The 22,703-nt window shown below is 41.1% G+C and overlaps 1 protein-coding gene across 1 annotated transcript; it reads left to right on the top strand.

The window, feature by feature from the left end:
• The first annotated feature begins 13,532 nt into the window (after positions 1-13,532).
• Positions 13,533-21,786, top strand: LOC116065853. Its single transcript, XM_031321480.2, has 5 exons — positions 13,533-13,615; positions 13,737-13,977; positions 20,873-21,027; positions 21,293-21,596; positions 21,741-21,786. The coding sequence occupies exons 1-5, from the start codon at positions 13,576-13,578 to the stop codon at positions 21,784-21,786; spliced, it is 786 nt and encodes a 261-aa protein (XP_031177340.1). The 5' UTR covers positions 13,533-13,575.
• Positions 21,787-22,703: the final 917 nt, after the last annotated feature.

The following is a 22,703-nucleotide window of genomic DNA, read 5'->3' as shown; positions in this document are numbered from 1 at the left end:
TAACAGTAATTTAGTTTTACTGCGAAACGTCACAGGAAGCGCTTTTATTTTGAAGTAGGCTACACGGAAGTTGTCTGTTGTGTAGCCTACTCTTTGCTAGCTTACTGAGAAGCAACATGTCCATCAGGCTGAAGTTGTTCACTTTCTTGTTTGTAAAACTGCAACATATTGAACAGTAAATGGTCACAGTAAAAGACAAGCGTTTTTGGTCGTCATTCGAAGCCATTCCACTACAGGCATAGTTACTCTCCACGGCTGATAAAATACAACGATATTTACGTGTAGCAAGCCTCAACATTAATTCCCGACATGTTTATATCTGTCAGCCGCTGACGTACCGTCACCTGTTGGGACATACATGCTGTCCGTACCGTCACCTGTTGGGACATACATGCTGTCCGTACCGTCACCTGTTGGGACATACATGCTGACGCAGTGTAATAACTCCTGAAAATAATATCCATCTCCCAAATGTATCTATGCAGTCATCTCAACCATCGAATACTGTTACGGTCTGTCACGGGATACAGGAAATGCAGGACCCAAATGCAGTAATACAGAATAAGGAATTTAATGGCAAAACTTACAAAAGGTGTCCAGAGGTTGGCAGGCAAATACAAAAACAGGTACAAGCAGAATCCCAAAAACAGGAACAGGAAAAAACACAGAACAGTGGCAAACAATCCACTGACAAGGATTAACAAGGACAGAACACACAGAAACAGATTACACGGCAGACAGAACGAAATGATCCGACACAGGAAAGACAAGGACTAAATACACCGGGTAACGAGGGAACACAAGACAGGTGACACCAGGCTGGGAAACAGGTGAAACACATTAGGGCGGGGCAGGACAATCAAAGGTGGGAAAACAGAAAACAGGAAGTAATCTGGACAAGACAAGTGAGAACAAACAGATTACAAAATAAAACAGGAAACACAAAGTCACAAGCGTGACAGAACCCCCCCCTCTTAAGGGACGGCTCCCAGACGGCCCAAAAACCAAAACATACTTATCAATGTCCACAAAGGGGCAAAGAGCCCAGAAAGGGCGAACAAAAACAGGAGCGGGACTTGGGGCCCGGGGAACAGAGAGTCACAGGGGCACAGGGAACAGAGAGTCACAGGGGCTGAGAGAGAGAGCTCGGCAACAGGGGCAGAGAGGCCTCGGCAACAGGGGGCAGAGAGGCCTCGGCAACAGGGGACTGGGAGCAGAAACGAAGGCAGAAACCTTCAGGCGGCCTGCGACGAAGGCAGAATCTCTCTGGTGGCTGTACTGGATGTCGAGGGCACTCAGGTGGCCAGGCAGGACGTCGAGGGCACCGAGATGACTGGCGGTGAAGGCGAATCCCCTCTGAAGGCCGGCGGCGAAGGCGAATCCCTTCTGGTGGCCAGGCAGGCTAAGCAGATGAAGGGGCAGCTGGGCTGAAGACAGACGACGGGTCAGCTGGGCTGGAGACAGGCGACGGTTCAGCTGGGCTGGAGACAGGCGACGGTTCAGCTGGACTGGAGACAGGCGACGGGCCAGCCGGGCTGGAGACAGGCGACGGGTCAGCCGGGCTGGAGACAGGCGACGGGTCAGCTGGGCTGGAGTCTGCCAACAAGGTAACAGGATCAGTAACAGACAACAAGGCAACAGGGTCAGGAGTCGGCAACTCCGCCGACAGGGTAATTGGAGCATTAGTCGGCCGGACCACCGACAAAACACGGGGAGCAGGAGTCTGCCTGACCGCCGACAGGACACTAGGAGCAGGAGTCGGCCTGACCGCCACAGGCAAAGTCTCATGGGGGCAGAACAAAGGCAAAGTCACTAGGGAGGGCTCTGGGACTCCGGAGACCAACAACGCCTCAGGGACAGTCTCTAGGATGCCGGAGACCGGCAAGGCCTCTGGCTTGCCCGTAGACGTGGACTCTGGGAGGTCAGTCGACGTAGACTCTGGGAGGTCAGTCGACGTAGACTCTGGGAGAGTGGTCATCGAAGACTCTGGATGGCTGCACGTCAGCGGAGATTCTGGAAGGCTGCACGTCAGCGGAGGTTCTGGGCAGCTGCTAGCCAGCTGGGGATCTAGGGAGCTGCTAGCCAGCTGGGGATCTAAGAGGCTGCTAGCCAGCCGGGGTTCAGAGAAGCTGCTAGCCAGCCGAAGCTCAGGGCGGCTGCTAGCCAGCCGGGATTCTGGGATCAAGGACAACCTGGGGACACGAGGGAACTCAGGAACACTAGGAAGCTTGGGGAAGCTAGGAAGCTCGGGGAAGCTGGGCAGTGCTGGGAAACTGGGCAGCTTGGGGACACTAGGAAGGCTGCTAGCAAGCCTGGGATCTGGGAGAGTGCTAACTAGCTTGGGCTCCAGGGGGCTGCTAGCTAGCCTGGATTCAGAAGAGCTGCTAACTAGCCTGGGCTCAGGAAGGCTACTAGCTAGCCGGGACTCAAGAAAGTTGCTAGCTAGCCTGGATTCAGGGGGTTTGCTAGCTAGCCTGGATTTAGGGAGGTTGCTAGCTAGCCGGGGCTCAGGGAGGTTGCTAGCTAGCTTGAATTCAGGAGAGCTGCACGTCAGCCCGGAGTCAGGAGAACTGCACGTCAGCCCGGAGTCAGGAGAGCTGCACGTCAACCCAGGGTCAGGAGAGCTGCACGTCAGCCTGGGAACAGAAGGGTTGCACGTCAGCTCGGGAACAGAAGGGTTGCACGTCAGCTCAGGCTCAGAAACACAGGTTAGCTCAGGCTCGGGTACACAGGTTAGCTCAGGCTCAGGAACACAGGTTAGCTCAGGCTCAGGTACACAGGTTAGCTCAGGCTCAGGTACACAGGTTAGCTCAGGCTCAGGTACACAGGTTAGCTCGGGCTCAGAAACACGGGTCTGCTGAGGCTCAGGACAAAACACAAGCATGGAGATGGGGAGGCGAAACTCCTGTGCTGTGGCCTGCCAACGCACCTCCATAAGGTGCCTAGCGAAGGCGGGGTCCTCCTCATGCAGGGAGCGGAAAAACTCAATCAAAAGTTCTCCCTCAGAGTCCAGCGGGTGAAAAACTGGCAAAAACTCCATAACTACTGGGTCCATATTTGGTCGGATCATTCTGTTACGGTCTGTCACGGGATACAGGAAATGCAGGACCCAAATGCAGTAATACAGAATAAGGAATTTAATGGCAAAACTTACAAAAGGTGTCCAGAGGTTGGCAGGCAAATACAAAAACAGGTACAAGCAGAATCCCAAAAACAGGAACAGGAAAAAACACAGAACAGTGGCAAACAATCCACTGACAAGGATTAACAAGGACAGAACACACAGAAACAGATTACACGGCAGACAGAACGAAATGATCCGACACAGGACACAGGAAAGACAAGGACTAAATACACCGGGTAACGAGGGAACACAAGACAGGTGACACCAGGCTGGGAAACAGGTGAAACACATTAGGGCGGGGCAGGACAATCAAAGGTGGGAAAACAGAAAACAGGAAGTGAACTGGACAAGACAAGTGAGAACAAACAGATTACAAAATAAAACAGGAAACACAAAGTCACAAGTGTGACAAATACAGCGACAGGAAAATAATATGGCTTTTTTTTTCTTGTGAAGAAATGTGTCGCGGTGTGAATTCTTAAAAAAAACGCACCACTAAATGTTGCGTTAAAATGCGTTGTAACTCGCGTTACTGAGACTGTAACGAGTATAATATTACTGAAATTTAATTAGTAATGTGTTATATTACTGCGTTACTGCAAAAAGGAATACATTACTGTAATTGCGTTACTTTTGTAACGCGTTACTCCCAACACTGCTTACAATGTTGTCAATGCTTCGGTTCACATTTAGGGACCCTGATTATGCTAACGTTAAAGTGCGGTGATGTTTCGAGCCTTTTCAGTGGTATTAAATAGAGATTTAATTTGAGTGTCCCGATGCCCCAAATACTAACATTTCAAGCTAAGCAGCGGTCTGCGGTAGCCTCGTTAAAGCTCCAAACTCATTCGATTCGCATGAAAACATGTCCCAGAGAGAGACAGAGTGGGTACACAACAGTTAATAACCCCTAGGGTCGTTTTGCGCCGGAATTGTCCTTTAACTCAAAATCTGTGACAGTTTCACGGAATCGCTGAAGATTCCGTGACGGCCCACGGATCCGATGCCTATGTAAGTCAATGACAGGCATCATCCGTGGTCTACGCACAGATTCCCGGATCACAGCACGTTTCTTTCTGCCAGTCGGGCTGCCGCTGAGAAGCTGCATAGCTTTGCTATTATAGGTATTTTTAGCCCAATAACTGCTGTTTTAATCAACATTTAGTCACCAGATATTATCATGGTTTATTTGTATTTCTTTTAATGTTATTATTCCGGTGTAATCAGCTGAAGACTCCGGAAGTGACGTAGTAATTACCGCTCCGCGTCTGTGAAAGCTTGCTGCACGTTGTAGCCTACGTGAGAATTTATACAATAAATATACCAATAATTAAAAAATATTAGAAAAATATTATTAGTTAGTGTTATGCTTATGTTTGACTTATTTGCATTTGTTGTGCAAAACAAAAAATAAACTATTTAAAAAGAGAAGCATTTTTTATTTAATTTTCCATGCATCGTTATTTAAAAATGCAATTTTCTAATTTTGTGGTTGATGAATGTTAATAGCAAAGACTTGTTATGGTTTTGGGATATTTCTGTTACCAGTTTGTTCTTTTCTGTTGTCTTTATTGTTTATTTGTGCATTTTCCCTGTGTTGTATATTTATTCTGTTACCTGTTTGGATGTTTCTTTTGCCTTGTTTGTAGATTTCTGTGTGTATCTTGTTTTGTATATTTCTGTTGTGTGTATTTGTATTCCCTGTTCATTGTGTAGTTTGTGTACCCTGACTGTTCTGTTCTCTGTGTATATTTCTGTTTCCTGTTTTATTTTGATAGTCTGTTTTCTGTCCTGTCATGTCTAGTTTTACTTTTTGCCTTTGTCTCTTGTCAGGTCGTTTTGTGTACCCCCGGGTCAGTGTGTGTGTGTCTTCGTCAGTCTCTCCTTTTTCTCCCCGGTATTAGTTTTTGCCTGCAGCTCACAGGACTCCTTGTTTGGTTTTTGTTTTTTGAGGAAATAAACCTTTGAGTTTCAACGCTGCTCCTGCCTGCCTCTCTCTCTCTGCGTTTGGGTCCACTATTCCTCACTCATCATAACAAGACTAAAGGGGAAAAAAAAGCATGAGCATGTTTATGTGTGGGACTTAGTTTGATTTAAAATCACACTGCATTTTTAGTTTTTTATTAGCACCATTTATCATTCAGACATACAGAACAGATTCCACAATATGAACCTGGTAATATTGGATGGTGCACAGAACAGAGAAACAAAATGAGCAAATAACTGACTTTTTTGAAATATCAATTTATGGTAGACCTAACATATTATTATATTCAGAAGATGATCCTCATATCAATCACAGTGGTTAGACTAAAGAGGGAGGACCAATGATGTGAAGGCCCAGATCCATCAGAGTATCAATGCTCTTCCTCTCTCTCCTCCCCTCTCACTGCAGACATGAAACACTGGCTGACTAACATCCTGATTCTGACTCTCTGGCTAGGTAACTATTTAAAATACTGATTCTTATCCATTAATCAATCATATTTATTGATTTATCCCTTCCTCTGCATGTTATTTTCTTCCCCAGAGTGTAAAGGAGAAGACAGAGTGATCCAGCCAACAGGAGATGTCATTACTACTGAAGGAGAGACAGTTACTCTTGGCTGTACATTTGAGACCAGTGACACATATCCCTATTTATTCTGGTACAAACAAGAAGTCAATGATTACCCAAAGATGTTGCTGCAACGTTCCTCTCTAAAAACTGATAATTCTAAAGAGCAGGAGAGAGTTGATGCTACAATCAAGGATAAGTCAGTTCCTCTGAAGATCCAGAAGCTTCAGCTGTCTGACTCTGCTGTGTACTACTGTGCTCTGCAGCCCACAGTGACAGGAAACACCAAAACTCTGTACAAAAACCTTTGGAGCAAAGACAACACAATACTCCACAACGTCCACTAGAGGGAGTCACACAGTGTTAAACTTTAATATTTTTCATGATGTAGTCTAGAATCATTTCACCATAGACGTGTAAATGAGAGAAGTGAAAATACAGAGCTACGAGGAGTCAGAGAGACTCAGGGAGGAGCTGAGCTGTTACTGAACTATAGAAGAGAGAGGAACTTCTATATTCAACAGAGTTCACTACACAAACCATCAACATTACCTTTATTCAACATGCTGTCTGTAGTCATTTAGGCCCACAGCGCTGTTCTTCTTCGGTACTGGAATAATGGTTGATGACTTAAAACAAGCCGGAACCTTGCATATAAGGTTTTGGATATATATCCAAAACAACAGAGAAAACAACTGAACTGACCATAAAGACACTAACCCTGGCAGACACAGGTCTCTACTACTGTGCTCTAGAAACACAGTGATACAAAGTGTAGAAGAGGCTGTACAAAAACCTGAACACAGATATCTGACTACTCTTCAAAGAGGAGGGAAGTGGTATTCAAACCACAGCTTCCTATCAGATGGATTCTGATTATTCCAGTTTTATCAGAGTCCCTGTGGTTACAGCTGCTAATGTAACACTGTGGGAGGATTCACATGAGCAGCAAATCTACAACAATGACAAACCAACTGTATGATGGTTCAAACACAAGACACCATGACAACAAATAAATGGACACTGACTTACCTACTAAATCCTCTTCATACCCTGTCGGCCATTAGGCCACAATGTTAAAATTTCCCATAGACTTAAATGGGAAATATTTGGGAAATCACTTAACATAGCTCAAAACAACCTCTCTTTGGGGCCATACTGTATCACCATACTTTAATGTAGAAAAATAATTAAAAGTTTAAACCGAAAACAAGACTTTGGACTTTATTGGGCTGAATGGGCATTCTGATATCAAGCACGGTTTCTACCAAATCATAGTTTATGTATCGTCCAGTTTTCAGACCGTTTTCAGATTTTCCAATGTGTGTGTATGGGGACGCCAGAGGGGAGGACAGAGGGGGGAGCTGCAGTACGACTCTCTGATATTTTTCCTCAGAAATTGTTCTCTCCCCTACAGTTTTCACTCTTCATACATCATGGTTGGTCAAAATGTAGGAGATGTTGTGCCGGTCGTAGACATGTAACTATGGAATCCACCGGACTTCAACTTTTAGCTCTGTTTATACCAACTGCCGATATAAACAATGAAAATAGATAGGCCACAATGATCTCCTTCCATTGTCACATGTTGAAATGCATCCTAAATAGACACTGAAACACTAATAAAACTGAAATCACTGTTTTTTTATATTCCATAACATCATAATTCACAGAAGAACTCAGTAGAATCACATTTTTACCGCCGAAGATTTTACTAACTTAAGAATTTCATGAAAACAGAAGCTTCTCCAACAACTTCACCATCTTTGAATTTGACCTCTCATGGCTGCAGAGGACCAAAAGATACTAAACTGTCATTTTACATTCAAGACACATTTTGAAAAAAGTATATACGTGAGAGAGGCAGAGAGGAGCTGAGTTGATACTGAACTATAGAAGAGAGAGGAACTTCTATATTCAACAGAGTTCAATTCACAAACCATCAACATTACCTTTATTCAACATGCTGTCACTGTAGCATTGTGTGTTTTTTCTGATGTTTATTTCCATTCTAACAGGTATGTTAGATAATGCAGCATGAAAAGTTTATTCCAATAACATCTGCAAATTAATCATTTGAGTCTTTTGCAACATTAAATAACAGAGTTATCTCCTCCTTTAGGTGTCAGCTGTGAAGAACTCACTCCAGTAGAGAAAGAAGAGAACAGTTTAGAAGACAGCTCTGTTACTCTGTCCTACAGATACTCCAAAGGTTCTGCTGATTATTTCTTCTGGTATCGACAATATTCAAGAAAGCCATTAGAGTTCCTCATCTCTCATCTGGAATCAGGAGAAGTAACGGAAATTACAAACTCTGGACTGTCTGTTTCAGTGAGTGAGGATAAATCCAAAGTGGATCTTCAGATCTCCTCTGCTGCAGTGACAGACTCTGCTCTGTACTACTGTGCTGTGAGGCCCACAGTGACAGCAAACCCACAGTCTCTGTACAAAAACACAAGCTGACACACTGACAAGCTGCTGGAAGACTTTTTTCCTACACTGTTGTACTGAACTTTGTACCTCCACTAGAGGGCGACATTATCAAGTAGGAGGTGCACTACTTCTGCACTGTGTTCAACCATTCAGTCAATAATAAGTGCTGCTGTGAAGAGAACAATTCTCAGACTGAATGTTGAACATCAGCTAGTTTCTCCTGTTGATTTAAACCTTGTTGTAGAGATGAAACATTGGCTGTGGATTATTCTTGCTGCTCTTTTCTTTGGTAAGATATATAGAACAATATGTTGCTTCTCTCAATAATTTTCACAAGTACCTTACAAAAAAGCAAAACCGATCATTTTTGAGGGCTTCTAATACCTTCTTAATAACTCTTTATTTGTTATATTCTGACATCAGACAGCAGTCAGTGAAAATCTGTGTCTGAATCTCTGGCAAGATAACACTCTAAAACTGCAGATTGTTTAATCAATCATCTTTATTCATTCATCTCATCTTCTGCATGTTCTCTTCTTCCCCAGAGTGTAAAGGAGAAGACAGAGTGATCCAGTCAACAGGAGATGTCATTACTACTGAAGGAGAGACAGTTACACTTGGCTGTACATTTGAGACAACTAGAGCAAGTCCCTATTTGTTCTGGTACAAACAAGAAGTCAATGATTTCCCAAAGTACATGCTGAAGCGTTTCTCAAAAACAGAAGAGAATGGTCCAGATTTCCAGAAGGACAGATTTGATGCTACAATCAACAAGACATCAGTTCCTCTGAAGATCCAGAAGCTTCAGCTGTCTGACTCTGCTGTGTACTACTGTGCTCTGAGGCCCACAGTGACAGGAAACACCAAAACTCTGTACAAAAACCTTTGGAGCAAAGACAACATGATACTCCACAACATCCACTAGAGGGAGTCACACACTGTTGAACTTCAATCAATATATAGTCTCGAATGACTTTACGGAGAGACTCAGGGAGGAGCTGAACTGTTACTGAACTATAGAAGAGAGAGGAACTTCTATATTCAACAGAGTTCAATTCACAAACCATCAACATTACCTTTATTCAACATGATATCACTGCAGCATTGTGTGTTTTCTGTGCTGTGTCTTTCCATTCTTACAGGTATGTTAGATTATGCAGCATGAACCAGTTTGATTCCAATAACATCTAAATTGGAATGATCATTGATTGAGTTTCATACAACATGAAATAACAGAGTTATCTCTTCCTTTAGGTATCAGCTGTGAAGAACTCACTCCAGTAGAGAAAGAAGAGAACAGTTTAGAAGGCAGCTCTGTTACTCTGTCCTACAGATACTCCAAACAAGTAACTGGTAGTGATTATTTCTTCTGGTATCGACAATATCCAGGAAAACCACCAGAATTTCTCATCTCTCAATTTGGAACGCAAAATGCTGCAAACTCTCGACTGTCTGCTTCAGTGAGTGAGGATAAAACCAAAATAGATCTGCAGATCTCCTCAGCTAAGGTGTCTGACTCTGCTGTGTACTACTGTGCTGTGAGGCCCACAGTGACAGGAAACACCAAAACTCTGTACAAAAACCTTTGGAGCAAAGACAACACAATACTCCACAACATCCACTAGAGGGAGTCACACACTGTTAAACTTCAATATGATGTAGCCTAGAAGAGTAAAAGAGAAGTGAAAATACAGAGCTACGAGGAGACGGAGAGACTCAGGGAGGAGCTGAGCTGTTACTGAACTATAGAAGAGAGAGGAACTTCTATATTCAACAGAGATCAATACACAAACCATCAACATTACCTTTATTCAACATGCTGTCACTGCAGCATTGGGTGTTTTCTATGATGTTTCTCATTATTCTAACAGGTTTGTTAGATTCTGCATTGAAGAAAACTTTAATTTTAATATTTTCTTAATCTCTTGAATCAATGATTTTTAAAAAATGCTATGATAAATTATCTCTTCCTTTAGGTGTCAGCTGTGAAGAACTCACTCCAGTAGAGACAGAAGAGAACAGTTTAGAAGGCAGCTCTGTTACTCTGTCCTACAGATACTCCAAACAAGCAGCTGGTAGTGATGAGTTTTACTGGTATCGACAATATCCAGGAAAACCACCAGAATTCATCATCTCTCATTTAGGAAATGGAAGAATATTGACAAGTCGAATCCCTGGAATGAAGATTGAAGTGGAGGTTAAAATAATCCATATGAACATCTCCTCAGCTAATCTGTCTGACTCTGCTGTGTACTACTGTGCTGTGAAGCCCACAGTGACAGGAAACACCAAAACTCTGTACAGAAACCTTTGGAGCAAAGACAACACAATACTCCACAACGTCCACCAGAGGGAGTCACACACTGTTAAACTTCAATATTTCTCATGATGCAGTCTAGAATCACTTCACCATAGACATGTTTCCATTCTAACAGGTAAAAAAAAACTAGGTTTGTTAGATTATGCAGCATGAAAAAGTCCATGCAGAAGTTTAATCCCAATACCATCTGAATGTGAATCATTCATTAAGTCTGTTACAACATGAAATAACAGTGTTCTCTTCTTTTAGGTGTCATCTGTGAAGAACTCACTCCAGTAGAGAAAGAAGAGAACAGTTTAGAAGACAGCTCTGTTACTCTGTCCTACAGCTACTCCAAACAAGCGGATAACAATGATTTTTCTTCTGGTATCAACAATATCCAGGAAACCCACCAGAGTTCCTCATCTTTCACTTTGGAACGCAAAGTGCAACAAACTCTGGACTGTCTGTTTCAGTGAGTGAGGATAAAACCAAAGTGGTTCTTCAGATCTCCTCTGCTGCAGTGACAGACTCTGCTCTGTACTACTGTGCTGTGAAGCCCACAGTGACAGCAAACCCACAGTCTCTGTAAAAAGAACACAAGCTGACACACTAACAAGCTGCTTAAAGCCTTTTTTTTCTACACTGTTGTAATGAACTTTGTACCTCCACTAGAGGGCAACATTATCAAGTAGGAGGTGCACTACTTCTGCACTGTGTTCAACCATTCAGTCAATAATAAGTGCTGCTGTGAGGAGAACAATTCTCAGACTGAATGTTGAACATCAGCTAGTTTCTCCTGTTGATTTAAACCTTGTTGTAGAGATGGAACATTGGCTGTGGATTATTCTTGCTGCTCTGTTCTTTGGTAAGATACACAGAACATCATGGTTTTATTATTTTCTAAAGATTTATATAAACTGCATTTTAGAGCTGAAATCTCTGAAGAGTTGAACTGTTTCTGTCCAGAGTAACAATATACAGTTGACATTTTCCACTGTCTTCTCCTCTCAGCCTCATGAACAATGTTAGTCTAATGACTTCATTTTCTCTACTTTTTTCAGGATTAATAGCTGGAAACAAAATCTATCCTGTAAGGAATGCAGTCAGTAAAAGAGAAGGAGAATCTGTCTCACTCAGATGTGTATATGAGACAACGATCAACAATCCTGACCTTTACTGGTACAGACATCATTCTGACCTTCAGGCACCTCAGTTTATACTCTGGAAAGGAGCAAGAGACCGTAGTAGTAGTGAATATATCCCAGATAAGATATGAATCCATAACAACAGAGAAAACAACTGAACTGACCATAAAGAGACTAACCCTGGCAGACACAGGTCTCTACTACTGTGCTCTAGAAACACAGTGATACAAAGTGTAGAAGAGGCTGTACAAAAACCTGAACACAGATATCTGACTACTCTTCAAAGAGTAGGGAAGTGGTATTCAAACCACAGCTTCCTATCAGATGGATTCTGGTTATTCCAGTTTTATCAGAGTCCCTGTGGTTACAGCTGCTAATGTAACACTGTGGGAGGATTCACATGAGCAGCAAATCCACATCAATGACAAACCAACTGTATGATGGTTCAAACACAAGACACCATGACAACAAATAAATGGACACTGACTTACCTACTAAATCCTCTTCATACCCTGTGGGCCATTAGGCCACAATGAGCTCCTTCCATTGTTCAACATGTTGATCTGCATCCCAAATAGACACTGAAACATTAACTAATAAAACTCTGAAACATCATAATTCACAGAAGAACTCAGTAGAATCACATTTTTACCACCAAAGATTTCACTAACTTAAGAATTTCATGAAAACAGAAGCTTCCCCAATAACTTCACCATCTTTCAATTTGACCTCAAATGGCTGAAGAGGACCAAAAGATACTAAACTGTCACTTTACATTCAAGAAATATTCTGAAAAAAGCATAAAACGTAACATGTTGAAATATTAAGTGTCAGTTTACTTTCAAACTTTCTATAAAGAAATATTAAAAGGCATGTACAGGTTCACTACAATTACCATCTTTTATATGTTTGAGAAATAAACTGTAAAACAGGAACCATGTCAGCTGAAAACTACAACGACCACTTCATACAAGAAATGTTACACTAAGAAAGGAGAGAGACACAACATGTGTTAGGTGTAAAGTTGCCAGTACTACAAAGCTACGAGGAGACAGAGAGACTCAGGGAGGAGCTGAGCTGTTACTGAACTATAGAAGAGAGAGGAACTTCTATATTCAACAGAGATCAATACACAAACCATCAACATTACCTTTATTCAACATGCTGTCACTGCAGCATTGTGTGTTTTCTCTGCTGTGTCTTTCCATCCTCACAGGTATGTTAGACTATGCAGCATGAAAAAATTGAATCCTAAGAACATCTAATTGTGAATAATTTTTTGAGTCTTATACAACATGAAATAACAGTTATCTCTTCCTTTAGGTGTCAGCTGTGAAGAACTCACTCCAATCGAGACAGAAGAGAACAGTTTAGAAGGCAGCTCTGTTACTCTGTCCTACAGATACTCTAAACAAGCTACTGGTAGAGATGAGTTTTACTGGTATCGACAATATCCAGGAAAACCACCAGAGTTCATCATCTATCAGTTGGGAACGCAAAATATAACAAACTCTGGACTATCTGTTTCCGTGGGTGAGGATAAAACCAAAATGATTCTGTAGATCTCATCAACTAAGGTGTCTGACTCTGCTGTGTACTACTGTGCTCTGAGGCCCACAGTGACAGGAAACACCAAAACTCTGTACAAAAACCTTTGGAACAAAGACAACACAATACTCCACAACATCCACTAGAGGGAGACACACACTGTTAAACTTTAAGACAATCACACAACAACTCATCATCCACCAAAGGTCTTCTTTCTCTTCACTGCTGTTTTATCTTTTCACCTTTCAGTAAAAGGTTATTCTCTGGCCCCACCCACTTTGCTTTAACTCAACCAATGACATTATTTCTGTCTCCAGAGCAGAAATGTTTGAGGAACTAAAAGCACAATCAGCTTGATGTTGAGAAGAAGGGCTGCACATCAGAGAGGCTGTTTAGTTTTTCATTCTACTGCAGTGGAAGAACTTTGTTCATCTGCTGTCTGTTTGGCTTTAACAACTCCAAAGACATGTTGCTTTACCTGTTTTTACTTTTCTCTCCCTTTATAGGTGAGTGTTAGAACAGAGATCAAAGTCTCATATAACCTGCTGTATTAACCAGATATTTCATAACTAGAGGTTTATCTGTGTAAGTTAATGATAACTGATGTGAATAATACTCATTTTACAGCCCTGGGTTCCATGAACAGCATAAACCCAGAAAGTACTGAAGAACATGTTGCAGAGGGCAGAAACATCAACCTGACCTGTACATATGAGGGTGTTATCAACAATATCCAGTGGTACCGACAATACCAGAGATCCAGACCAGAGTTCCTGCTCTACATCACAGAGGGAGGATCAATTCATCCAACTGGTTCTGATTTCTCAGCTCACAATGACAAGAAAACAACCTGGTCTCACAGAATTCCGTGAAATGAACACGGCCCCTTAACTCAAAATCTGTGACAGTTTCACGGAATCGCCGAAAATTCCATGACGGGCCCACGGATGCGATGCCTATGTAGGTCAATGACAGGCATCATCCGTGGTCTACACACAGATTCCCGGATCACAGCACGTTTTTCTACCAGTCGGTCTGCGGCAGAGAAGCTGTATAGCTTTGCTATTATTATTTCTAGCCCAATAACTGCTGTTTTAATCAACATTTATTCACCAGATCTTATCATGGTTTACTTCTATTTCTTTTAGTGTTATTATTTTTGTCTATTTCGGCCAGGGAAGCTGGATTGCTTTGTTGTTTATGGATATTTTTAAAACTATAACGCTAGATCTATCAACATTTATTTAGATGTTATCAGAGTATACATTTCTTTATTTTAATAATATTATTTCGGTCTTATTACCGGTGAAATATTACAGTATGCTGTGCTGTAATACAGAACATTACGACATGATCCGAGCTACTGACACGCATTCAAAGCCGATATCCCACAATGCAATGCGGGCATTCATTCACAGAATGGGGCAGCGATCAGCGGGTCTTTAACGCCAGTATCGCTTCAATATACATATATACAGTCAGTGTTTAGTCACCAGCAACAATACGTTGATCAGCTTTGTTCTAGTAAGTTATGCACCGTAACAACGTTTTAAAAAATCCGCAGAAAACTCCGGAAGTGACGTGGTACATTCCGCTCGGCGGATAAGAAGATAAAAAATACATATTATTTGTAATATTGATGTTTTTGTCTAACGTTGTATTTGAGGATGTAAACAATGAAGATATTAATAATAATAAAATACAGTTTCATGTATTTATCCCTTTATCAGCTAATAGCCTAATGTTAAATGATAGGTTCAGTTAGCCTAACGTTAGCTCGGGATGCATTTAGTTTGAAGTTCCTGTGAGGTGACGTTTCCAGTCTATGGTTCAGACTCAATCACACGGAGCTCTGAAGCAGACCTGTGCGTCGCTTAGTGTCCACTCTCGCTGTAAAATGCAGGCTAGCTTCAGGTTGATGGATGCGCTCACAGCTGTGGACATGCTGCGGCAGATGTGCTGCGTTTGTGCTCCCTTTATTTATGTATTAGTTTTGGGTTTCCACCTCCGACATATAGCAGCGTACAGCCACTTCCCTAGCTAAACTATTTGTCTCATTCAGAGACCAGAGACCCAAACGGAGCTCTGAGTCTGTCAGAAGGTCTGAGATCTACCGTATCAGCAGAGATATCACGTAATGCACAGCAGACTATGGTGCAGGTATACATTACTTTCTGAAATATAGTGACTTTATTCTTGTATTCTTATAGCCTATTATCACTTTATTTTTTTCAAAATATCACGACTCCTCCAAATCACAGAGAACACAGATATACTGTATTTTGAATATGCACAAAGTTTTGGACATGATCAGAAATGTATTAATACATTAACAACAAAAGACGCAAAACAGGAGGGAGGAGTAAATTATGCCTAGGCTACATGTGTGCTGACTTAGATATAGAATAAATAGTTGAAAGCAATACAGAATGCCTGAGAGCCTTACTGCAATATATTCCATTATGTTTTTATGTTTGGACTGTAATCTATGTTTCTCTTCACATAAAGATATTTGCAGCATACATTGATTCAGAAAAAGGTAGAAATGGAGCTCAGCGTAAGTTCTTACAGGAAGACTTCAAATTCCTTTTTTCATCACTCCTAATTGATCAGCTGTTCCATAGCATTCACTTGTCAGTAGTCAAACAGATTCAGCTGTTTCATTGTTAGTTAAACCAATCAGATTCAGCCATTTATCACAAGCCAATCACAGCATGACATCCTGTTTTAAATCTGCTCTCTCCTCTGCTGTTGTCAGTTGTCGTTTCAGGAATAGAGTGCGTCCCGCCTCTTCCCCTTCAACCACTGGTCGTCTCACCCATGTACTCTGGGTATCGTCAGCTAATTGGCATTCTCGATTGGTTCCTGTGCACGTTCTTCACCACCAGGAATGTCTGGACTCCATCGGGGGATATGTTTGGGTTTCATTACCCCTTTATAACATATGGATTCGATAGAGTCTAATCTCCAGAGACTTTGTATATTTCATATTTTGTCTGTAAATATATAAATACATGAAAAAACATTATTAGACGAGGAGCCTACGATCAAAATAATGAAGTTACTGTCTGTGTCTATGTCTGACCTGGGCTGGCACGTCAAAAAGCGTGTGCGTGCACAAGCACTACGGTCACGTGCAAAGTGTCCCGATTTTTGTTCCGGGAAATCTGGTCACCCTAAATTTGGAGGATCCTCGACATTGGAACAGTCCTTCGACGGACTTCGATGACGTAGCATCCTTCAAATTCCGGCTTCGGAGGATCCTTCCTTGACTTTGAGAAACACCTACAGAAATGGCACATCCTAAGGAAAGCTCATTGTGGGACTGGCTCTAGTGGCTGTAATTCTGCACCAAGGCTGAATTTAGGGAAAGAGACTTCAGATACAGTATTAGGGGACCACTAAGGTCTATATAAAAGAGACTTCAGATACAGTATTAGGGGACCACTAAGGTCTATATAAAAGAGACTTCAGATACAGTATTAGGGGACCACTAAGGTCCCGCCCTGCTGTGCCCTACTATGACATGAACTACTATGACTACCATTGTGATCACTGCTTCACTATCTTTATTATGAATATTATTGCCACCATTCACCACTCCCCCAACTGGTGCCGTCAGACACCGCCTACCAAGAGTCTGGGTCTGTCCGAGGTTTCTTCCTAACAAAAAAAAGGGAGTTTTTCCTTGCCACTGTCGCAATCGCTACTGCTAATGCTTGCTCTTGAGGCAACCACTGTAATAGTTGGGGCTTCGTAAAGTACAGAGTTTGGTCTAGACCTACTCTATCTGTAAAGTGTCTCGAGATAACTCTTGTTATGATTTGATACTATAAATAAAATTGAATTGAATTGAATTGAATTAAGGTCTATATAAAAGAGACTTCAGATACAGTATTAGGGGACCACTAAGGTCTATATAAAAGAGACTTCAGATACAGTATTAGGGACCACTAAGGTCTATATAAAGAGACTTCAGATACAGTATTAGGGACCACTAAGGTCTATATAAAGAGACTTCAGATACAGTATTAGAGGACCACTAAGGTCTATATAAAGAGACTTCAGATACAGTATTAGGGGACCACTAAGGTCTGTATAAAAGAGACTTCAGATACAGTATTAGAGGACCACTGAGGTCTGTATAAAAGAGACTTCAGATACAGTATTAGGGGACCACTGAGGTCTATATAAAGAGACTTCAGATACAGTATTAGGGGACCACTAAGGTCTATATAAAAGAGACTTCAGATACAGTATTAGAGGACCACTAAGGTCTATATAAAAGAGACTTCAGATACAGTATTAGGGGACCACTGAGGTCTATATAAAAGAGACTTCAGATACAGTATTAGGGGACCACTAAGGTCTATATAAAAGAGACTTCAGATACAGTATTAGGGGACCACTAAGGTCTATATAAAGGAGACTTCAGATACAGTATTAGAGGACCACTAAGGTCTATATAAAAGAGACTTCAGATACAGTATTAGAGGACCACTAAGGTCTATATAAAAGAGACTTCAGATACAGTATTAGGGGACTACTAAGGTCTATATAAAAGAGACTTCAGATACAGTATTAGAGGACCACTAAGGTCTATATAAAAGAGACTTCAGATACAGTATTAGGGGACCACTAAGGTCTATATAAAAGCATCCAAAAAGCAGCATGTCATAGGACCTTTAAATTAAACTCCAGTAATTGTGGCCGCTGGTTTAGATAATATAAAGTGTTTCTAAAAAGGATTAAGCCTGGAATCAAGATTACATTTAACATTCTGTGAATCAGGTCAAATTAATCCATACTAAGATATTTAGTGATGAAATTATGTTGTTTCATCTTCTTCATGCTTCTTGTGTTTGTAAATCCTGAAAAAGTTATCCAAGCATTAAATCATGGCATCTACTTTTTTAAGATTATTTTTTGGGCTTTTTCTGCCTTCATTTCGATAGGACAGCTAGGTGAGAAAGGGGAGAGAGAGAGGGAAGACATGCAGGAAATTGCCACAGTCGGACTCAAACCCGGACCCCTGCGCAGAGGCATAAACCTCTTGGTATATGTGCGCCTGCACTACCACTGAGCCAAATTCATGTAATTCTTCTTTTAGAAGGATCAACAACAAAAAAGTACAAAATATTGCCACCAGTCTGTTAACTGAAGAATAACAGAGGTGATGATCCAGATCTAAGAGGAGACGGAGACATTCAGGGAGGAGCTGAGCTGTTACTGAACTATAGAAGAGAGAGGAACTTCTATATTCAACAGAGATCAATACACAAACCATCAACATTACCTTTATTCAACATGATATCACTGCAGCATTGTGTGTTTTCTCTGATGTTTCTCTCCATTCTAACAGGTATGTTAGATTATGCAGCATGAAGAAATTTTATTCTAATAACATCTGAATGTGAATCATGTATTAAGTCTTTTACAACATGAAATAACAGAGTTATCTCTTCCTTTAGGTGTCAGTTTTGAAGAACTCACTCCAGTAGAGAAAGAAGAGAACAGTTTAGAAGGCAGCTCTGTTACTCTGTCCTACAAATATTTGGAAATGTCATTGGGCGATTATTTCTTCTGGTATCGACAATATCCAGGAAAACCACCAGAGTTCATCATCTCCCACTCTGCTTCAGGACAAGAAGGAAACAATAATGTAATCCCTGGATTGAAGATTAAAGTGGAGGACAAAAAAATCCATATGAACATCCCCTCAGCTAAGCTGTCTGACTCTGCTGTGTACTACTGTGCTGTGAGGCCCACAGTGACAGGAAACACCAAAACTCTGTACAAAAACCTTTGAAGCAAAAACAACACAATACTCTACAACATCCACTAGAGGGAGTCACACACTTTTAAACTTCAATACTTGTCATGATGTAGTCTAGAATCACTTTACCTTAGAAGAGTATCTGAGAGAAGTGAAACTAGAGAGCTACGAGGAGACGGAGAGACTCAGGGAGGAGCTGAGCTGTTACTGAACTATAGAAGAGAGAGGAACTTCTATATTCAACAGAGATCAATATACAAACCATCAACATTACCTTTATTCAACATGATGTCACTGCAGCATTGTGTGTTTTCTTTGATGTTTCTTTCCATTCTGACAGGTATGTTAGATTATGCAGCATGAACAAGTTTATGCAGAAGGATAATCCCAATTCCATCTGAATGTTAATCATTCATTATGTCTTTTACAACATGAAATAACAAAGTTTTCTATTGCTTTAGGTGTCAACTGTGAAGAACTCACTCCAGTAGAGAAAGAAGAGAACAGTTTAGAAGGCAGCTCTGTTACTCTGTCCTACAGATACTCTAAACAAGCTGATAACAATGATTATTTCTTCTGGTATCAACAATATCCAGGAAAACCACCAGAGTTCATCATATTCATCTCAGGAATGAACTTTACAAAAAAAGCAGAATCTCTGACATTGGACACAAGGTTCTCTACGAAACTGTCTGAAGAAAAGCATCGTGTGGATCTTCAGATCTCCTCTGCTGCAGTGACAGAATCTGCTCTGTACTACTGTGCTGTGAGGCCCACAGTGACAGCAAACCCACAGTCTCTGTACAAAAACACAAGCTGACACACTGACAAGCTGCTGGAAGACTTTTTTTCCTCAATGTTGTACTGAACTTTGTACCTCCACTAGAGGGCGACATTATCAAGTAGGCGGTGCAGTATTTCTGAATTACTGAAATAAATGTTTAACTTATGCACTATATTCTAATTTTTGGAGTTTCACCTGTATGCTTCTGGTTCACCTGTTAATTGTTAAAGCAAAATCGCCCCTTTGTACATTTGGTTGTGACTGAATTCTTGCTGTTAATATGAACGTCCATAACGAAACAACACAGCATTCTACTTTTGAGGGCTAAATTAAATGAAATATGGCTCGTTTTCCGTTTGAACACATTGTCATCAATATTAACAAGGTTTAAAATGACCCATTTTTCAAATTTGGATATCATTTCAAAATCGGAAATCAGTAGTAACTACATGAAACCTTCACTGTTGCATGAAATATCGTTTGTGTTTAGCCTACATCATCAGTTTCTATCTAATGTGAATCAAGAGGCTATATCAGCTTCACTACCAAGCTGTCTTTTTTTTTGTCTTCAAAAAACTTTATTATTCAAGTACAGATCCATAAACACATTGAAAACATTAAATGCATACATACATACATGAAAAAGGGGCGCATGAAATTTACATTAAAGAGGTTGTAAGGCATTATAAATGTTCAGAGTCCGGATGGCTTTCTTATTTGTCAGTCCTTTCTTAAAGTTTCAAAATATAATTTCATGTCATTTGTAAATTGGTGAATATTTGGTTTTCTTTCAGATCATTTACATATATAGATATAACATTTTCAAATAAAATTAAAAGATTCAAAATAAAAACATGGCATTTATCCAAATAATTTCCTTCATAGTAAAACATTCTACCAGGCTGTCTTGGTCCGTTCGAGCGTATGGGGAGTGATGTAAGCAAAGAAAAATGGCTGACTTGGATGTAGGTGGGGCTTGATGTCAAGCCCCGCCTTCCCGCAGGCTGCAGCGAGATACACTTGCCTTTGGAGCAAAGACAACACAATACTCCACAACATCCACCAGAGGGAGACACACACTGATAAACTTCATTGTATTTTATGAGACAGTCTGGATTCTTTTCACTAATGAAACACAGTTGAGATGAAGACTTGGAGGAATGAAACTAATTCAACATCTGAGTCTCCTCCTACTGACTGCAGAGGTGTCTTCATGACAGAGAACTGTTTGATTCCAGCTGTGAACATCAGACCAAACAACTCACAAAACGTATTCATCCTGAACATTCATAAACAGCATTTCACCTCTGTAGACATGGAAAAACTCACTGCAATTCTGTTCTGCTTCACTCTCATAGGTATGTATCTTTATGATTATAAATCCTGAAATACAAAGACACTTTCAAAGTTTTACAGATCCAGTTCAGATTTTAGATGGAGTTCAAAGTTACACATTTCAAAGATACAAATCTAGATTTCATCACTTTATCTCTAATAACTGATTAATAAATTGTTAACAGTATAATGTGCTTTACTTAAAAATGTCAGAGTGATGTCTTTCAAATGTTGGATATGTGACTTTGGAACAGAAGTGTAAATCTAACATGTTGTTTTCCTCACTAGGTAACACGATGGAAGATGATATTACTGCCAGCAGTGCTGAAGTCTTTTCATCAGAGGGCCGTAGTGTTACTCTGTCCTGTACCTATTCAGTTAAAGCTGATAATCTCCAGTGGTATCGAGAGGATCCTGGATCAGCTCCTCAGTTCCTTCTCCTGATCATTGATACTAAACCGCCTTCAGTAAAGGAAGCAACACCTCCTCACCCTCGACTGAATGCAACACTGAATAAGGAGAAAAATCAAGTTGATCTGGAGATCTCCTCAGCTGAAGTGTCTGACTCTGCTGTGTACTACTGTGCTCTGCAGCCCACAGTGACAGGAAACACCAAAACTCTGTACAAAAACCTTTGGAGCAAAGACAACACAATACTCCACAACATCCACCAGAGGGAGTCACACACTGTTACAGTTTTTTCTGATTGCTTAAGCGCTAATCGTGAATCTTGTAGCACAATTTCTAAAACTATTAATACGTATAGCAAAACCACTCACTGAGTTTGCAAAACTAAAAGCACAAACACTGCTTTGCACTCATGTTGCAATTGTAGGCACAATTCACAGCACAACACTCTTTTTGCAGAACTTTAAACACAACTCTGTGCTTACACTCAATTACCACATTTCCAACACACTACTAGCAAAATTATACACATGTATGGCTATCATTAACACTATTTTGCCAACTGTCTGGCACACATTCACATGTGAAAACTGTTTTAGATAATTAGTTCACTTTGCAATCAGCCTAAGCACTATAAATAAGCCACAGGTAAGCTGTCTGTGTGGAGTACAATGGAAGGAGCAGTAAGAGTGAGAAGAGTGAGAATCAGAGGAGGCCGAGGAAGAGGACGAGGACGTGGACGTGGACGTGGAGTTGAAGAAGTTGGAGGGAGAGGACATGGACTTGAAGAAGCGAGAGGGTTAGAGGAAGTTAGAGGAAGAGGACAAGGAGGAGCAAGAAGAGGACGAGGAGGGGAAAGAGGAAGGGTAAGAAGAGTAAGAAATAGAATAACTGATGACATCAGAGCTACAGTAGTGGACCATGTCATCAACCATGGGATGACCCTGAGGGAAGCTGGCCAACGCGTTCAGCCTAATTTGAGCCGCTACACTGTGGCAAGCATCATTAGGACATTTCGAAATGAGAATCGGTAAGTACTTTGTAGCACTGCCATACTCTAATGAGAAACACAACAGTACCATACATGCAAAAATACTGAAATTGTTACTTTACAGAATTGCTAGACGTCCAGATGTTGGGGGCAGAGGAAGAATGTTCACTCCAGAGCAAGAGACCCATATAGTGAACATGGTGATTGCCAATAATGCAATAAGACTGCGCGAAATACAGCAGAGCATAATTGATAATGACACCATCCTTCAAAATATACACAGTGTAAGCATTTCTGCAC

This window comes from Sander lucioperca, chromosome 9 (assembly GCF_008315115.2).
Source record: "Sander lucioperca isolate FBNREF2018 chromosome 9, SLUC_FBN_1.2, whole genome shotgun sequence".
Classification (NCBI taxonomy): domain Eukaryota; kingdom Metazoa; phylum Chordata; class Actinopteri; order Perciformes; family Percidae; genus Sander; species Sander lucioperca.
Note: the sequence above shows the minus strand (reverse complement) of the source record. Positions and strands in the feature narration are given on the sequence as shown.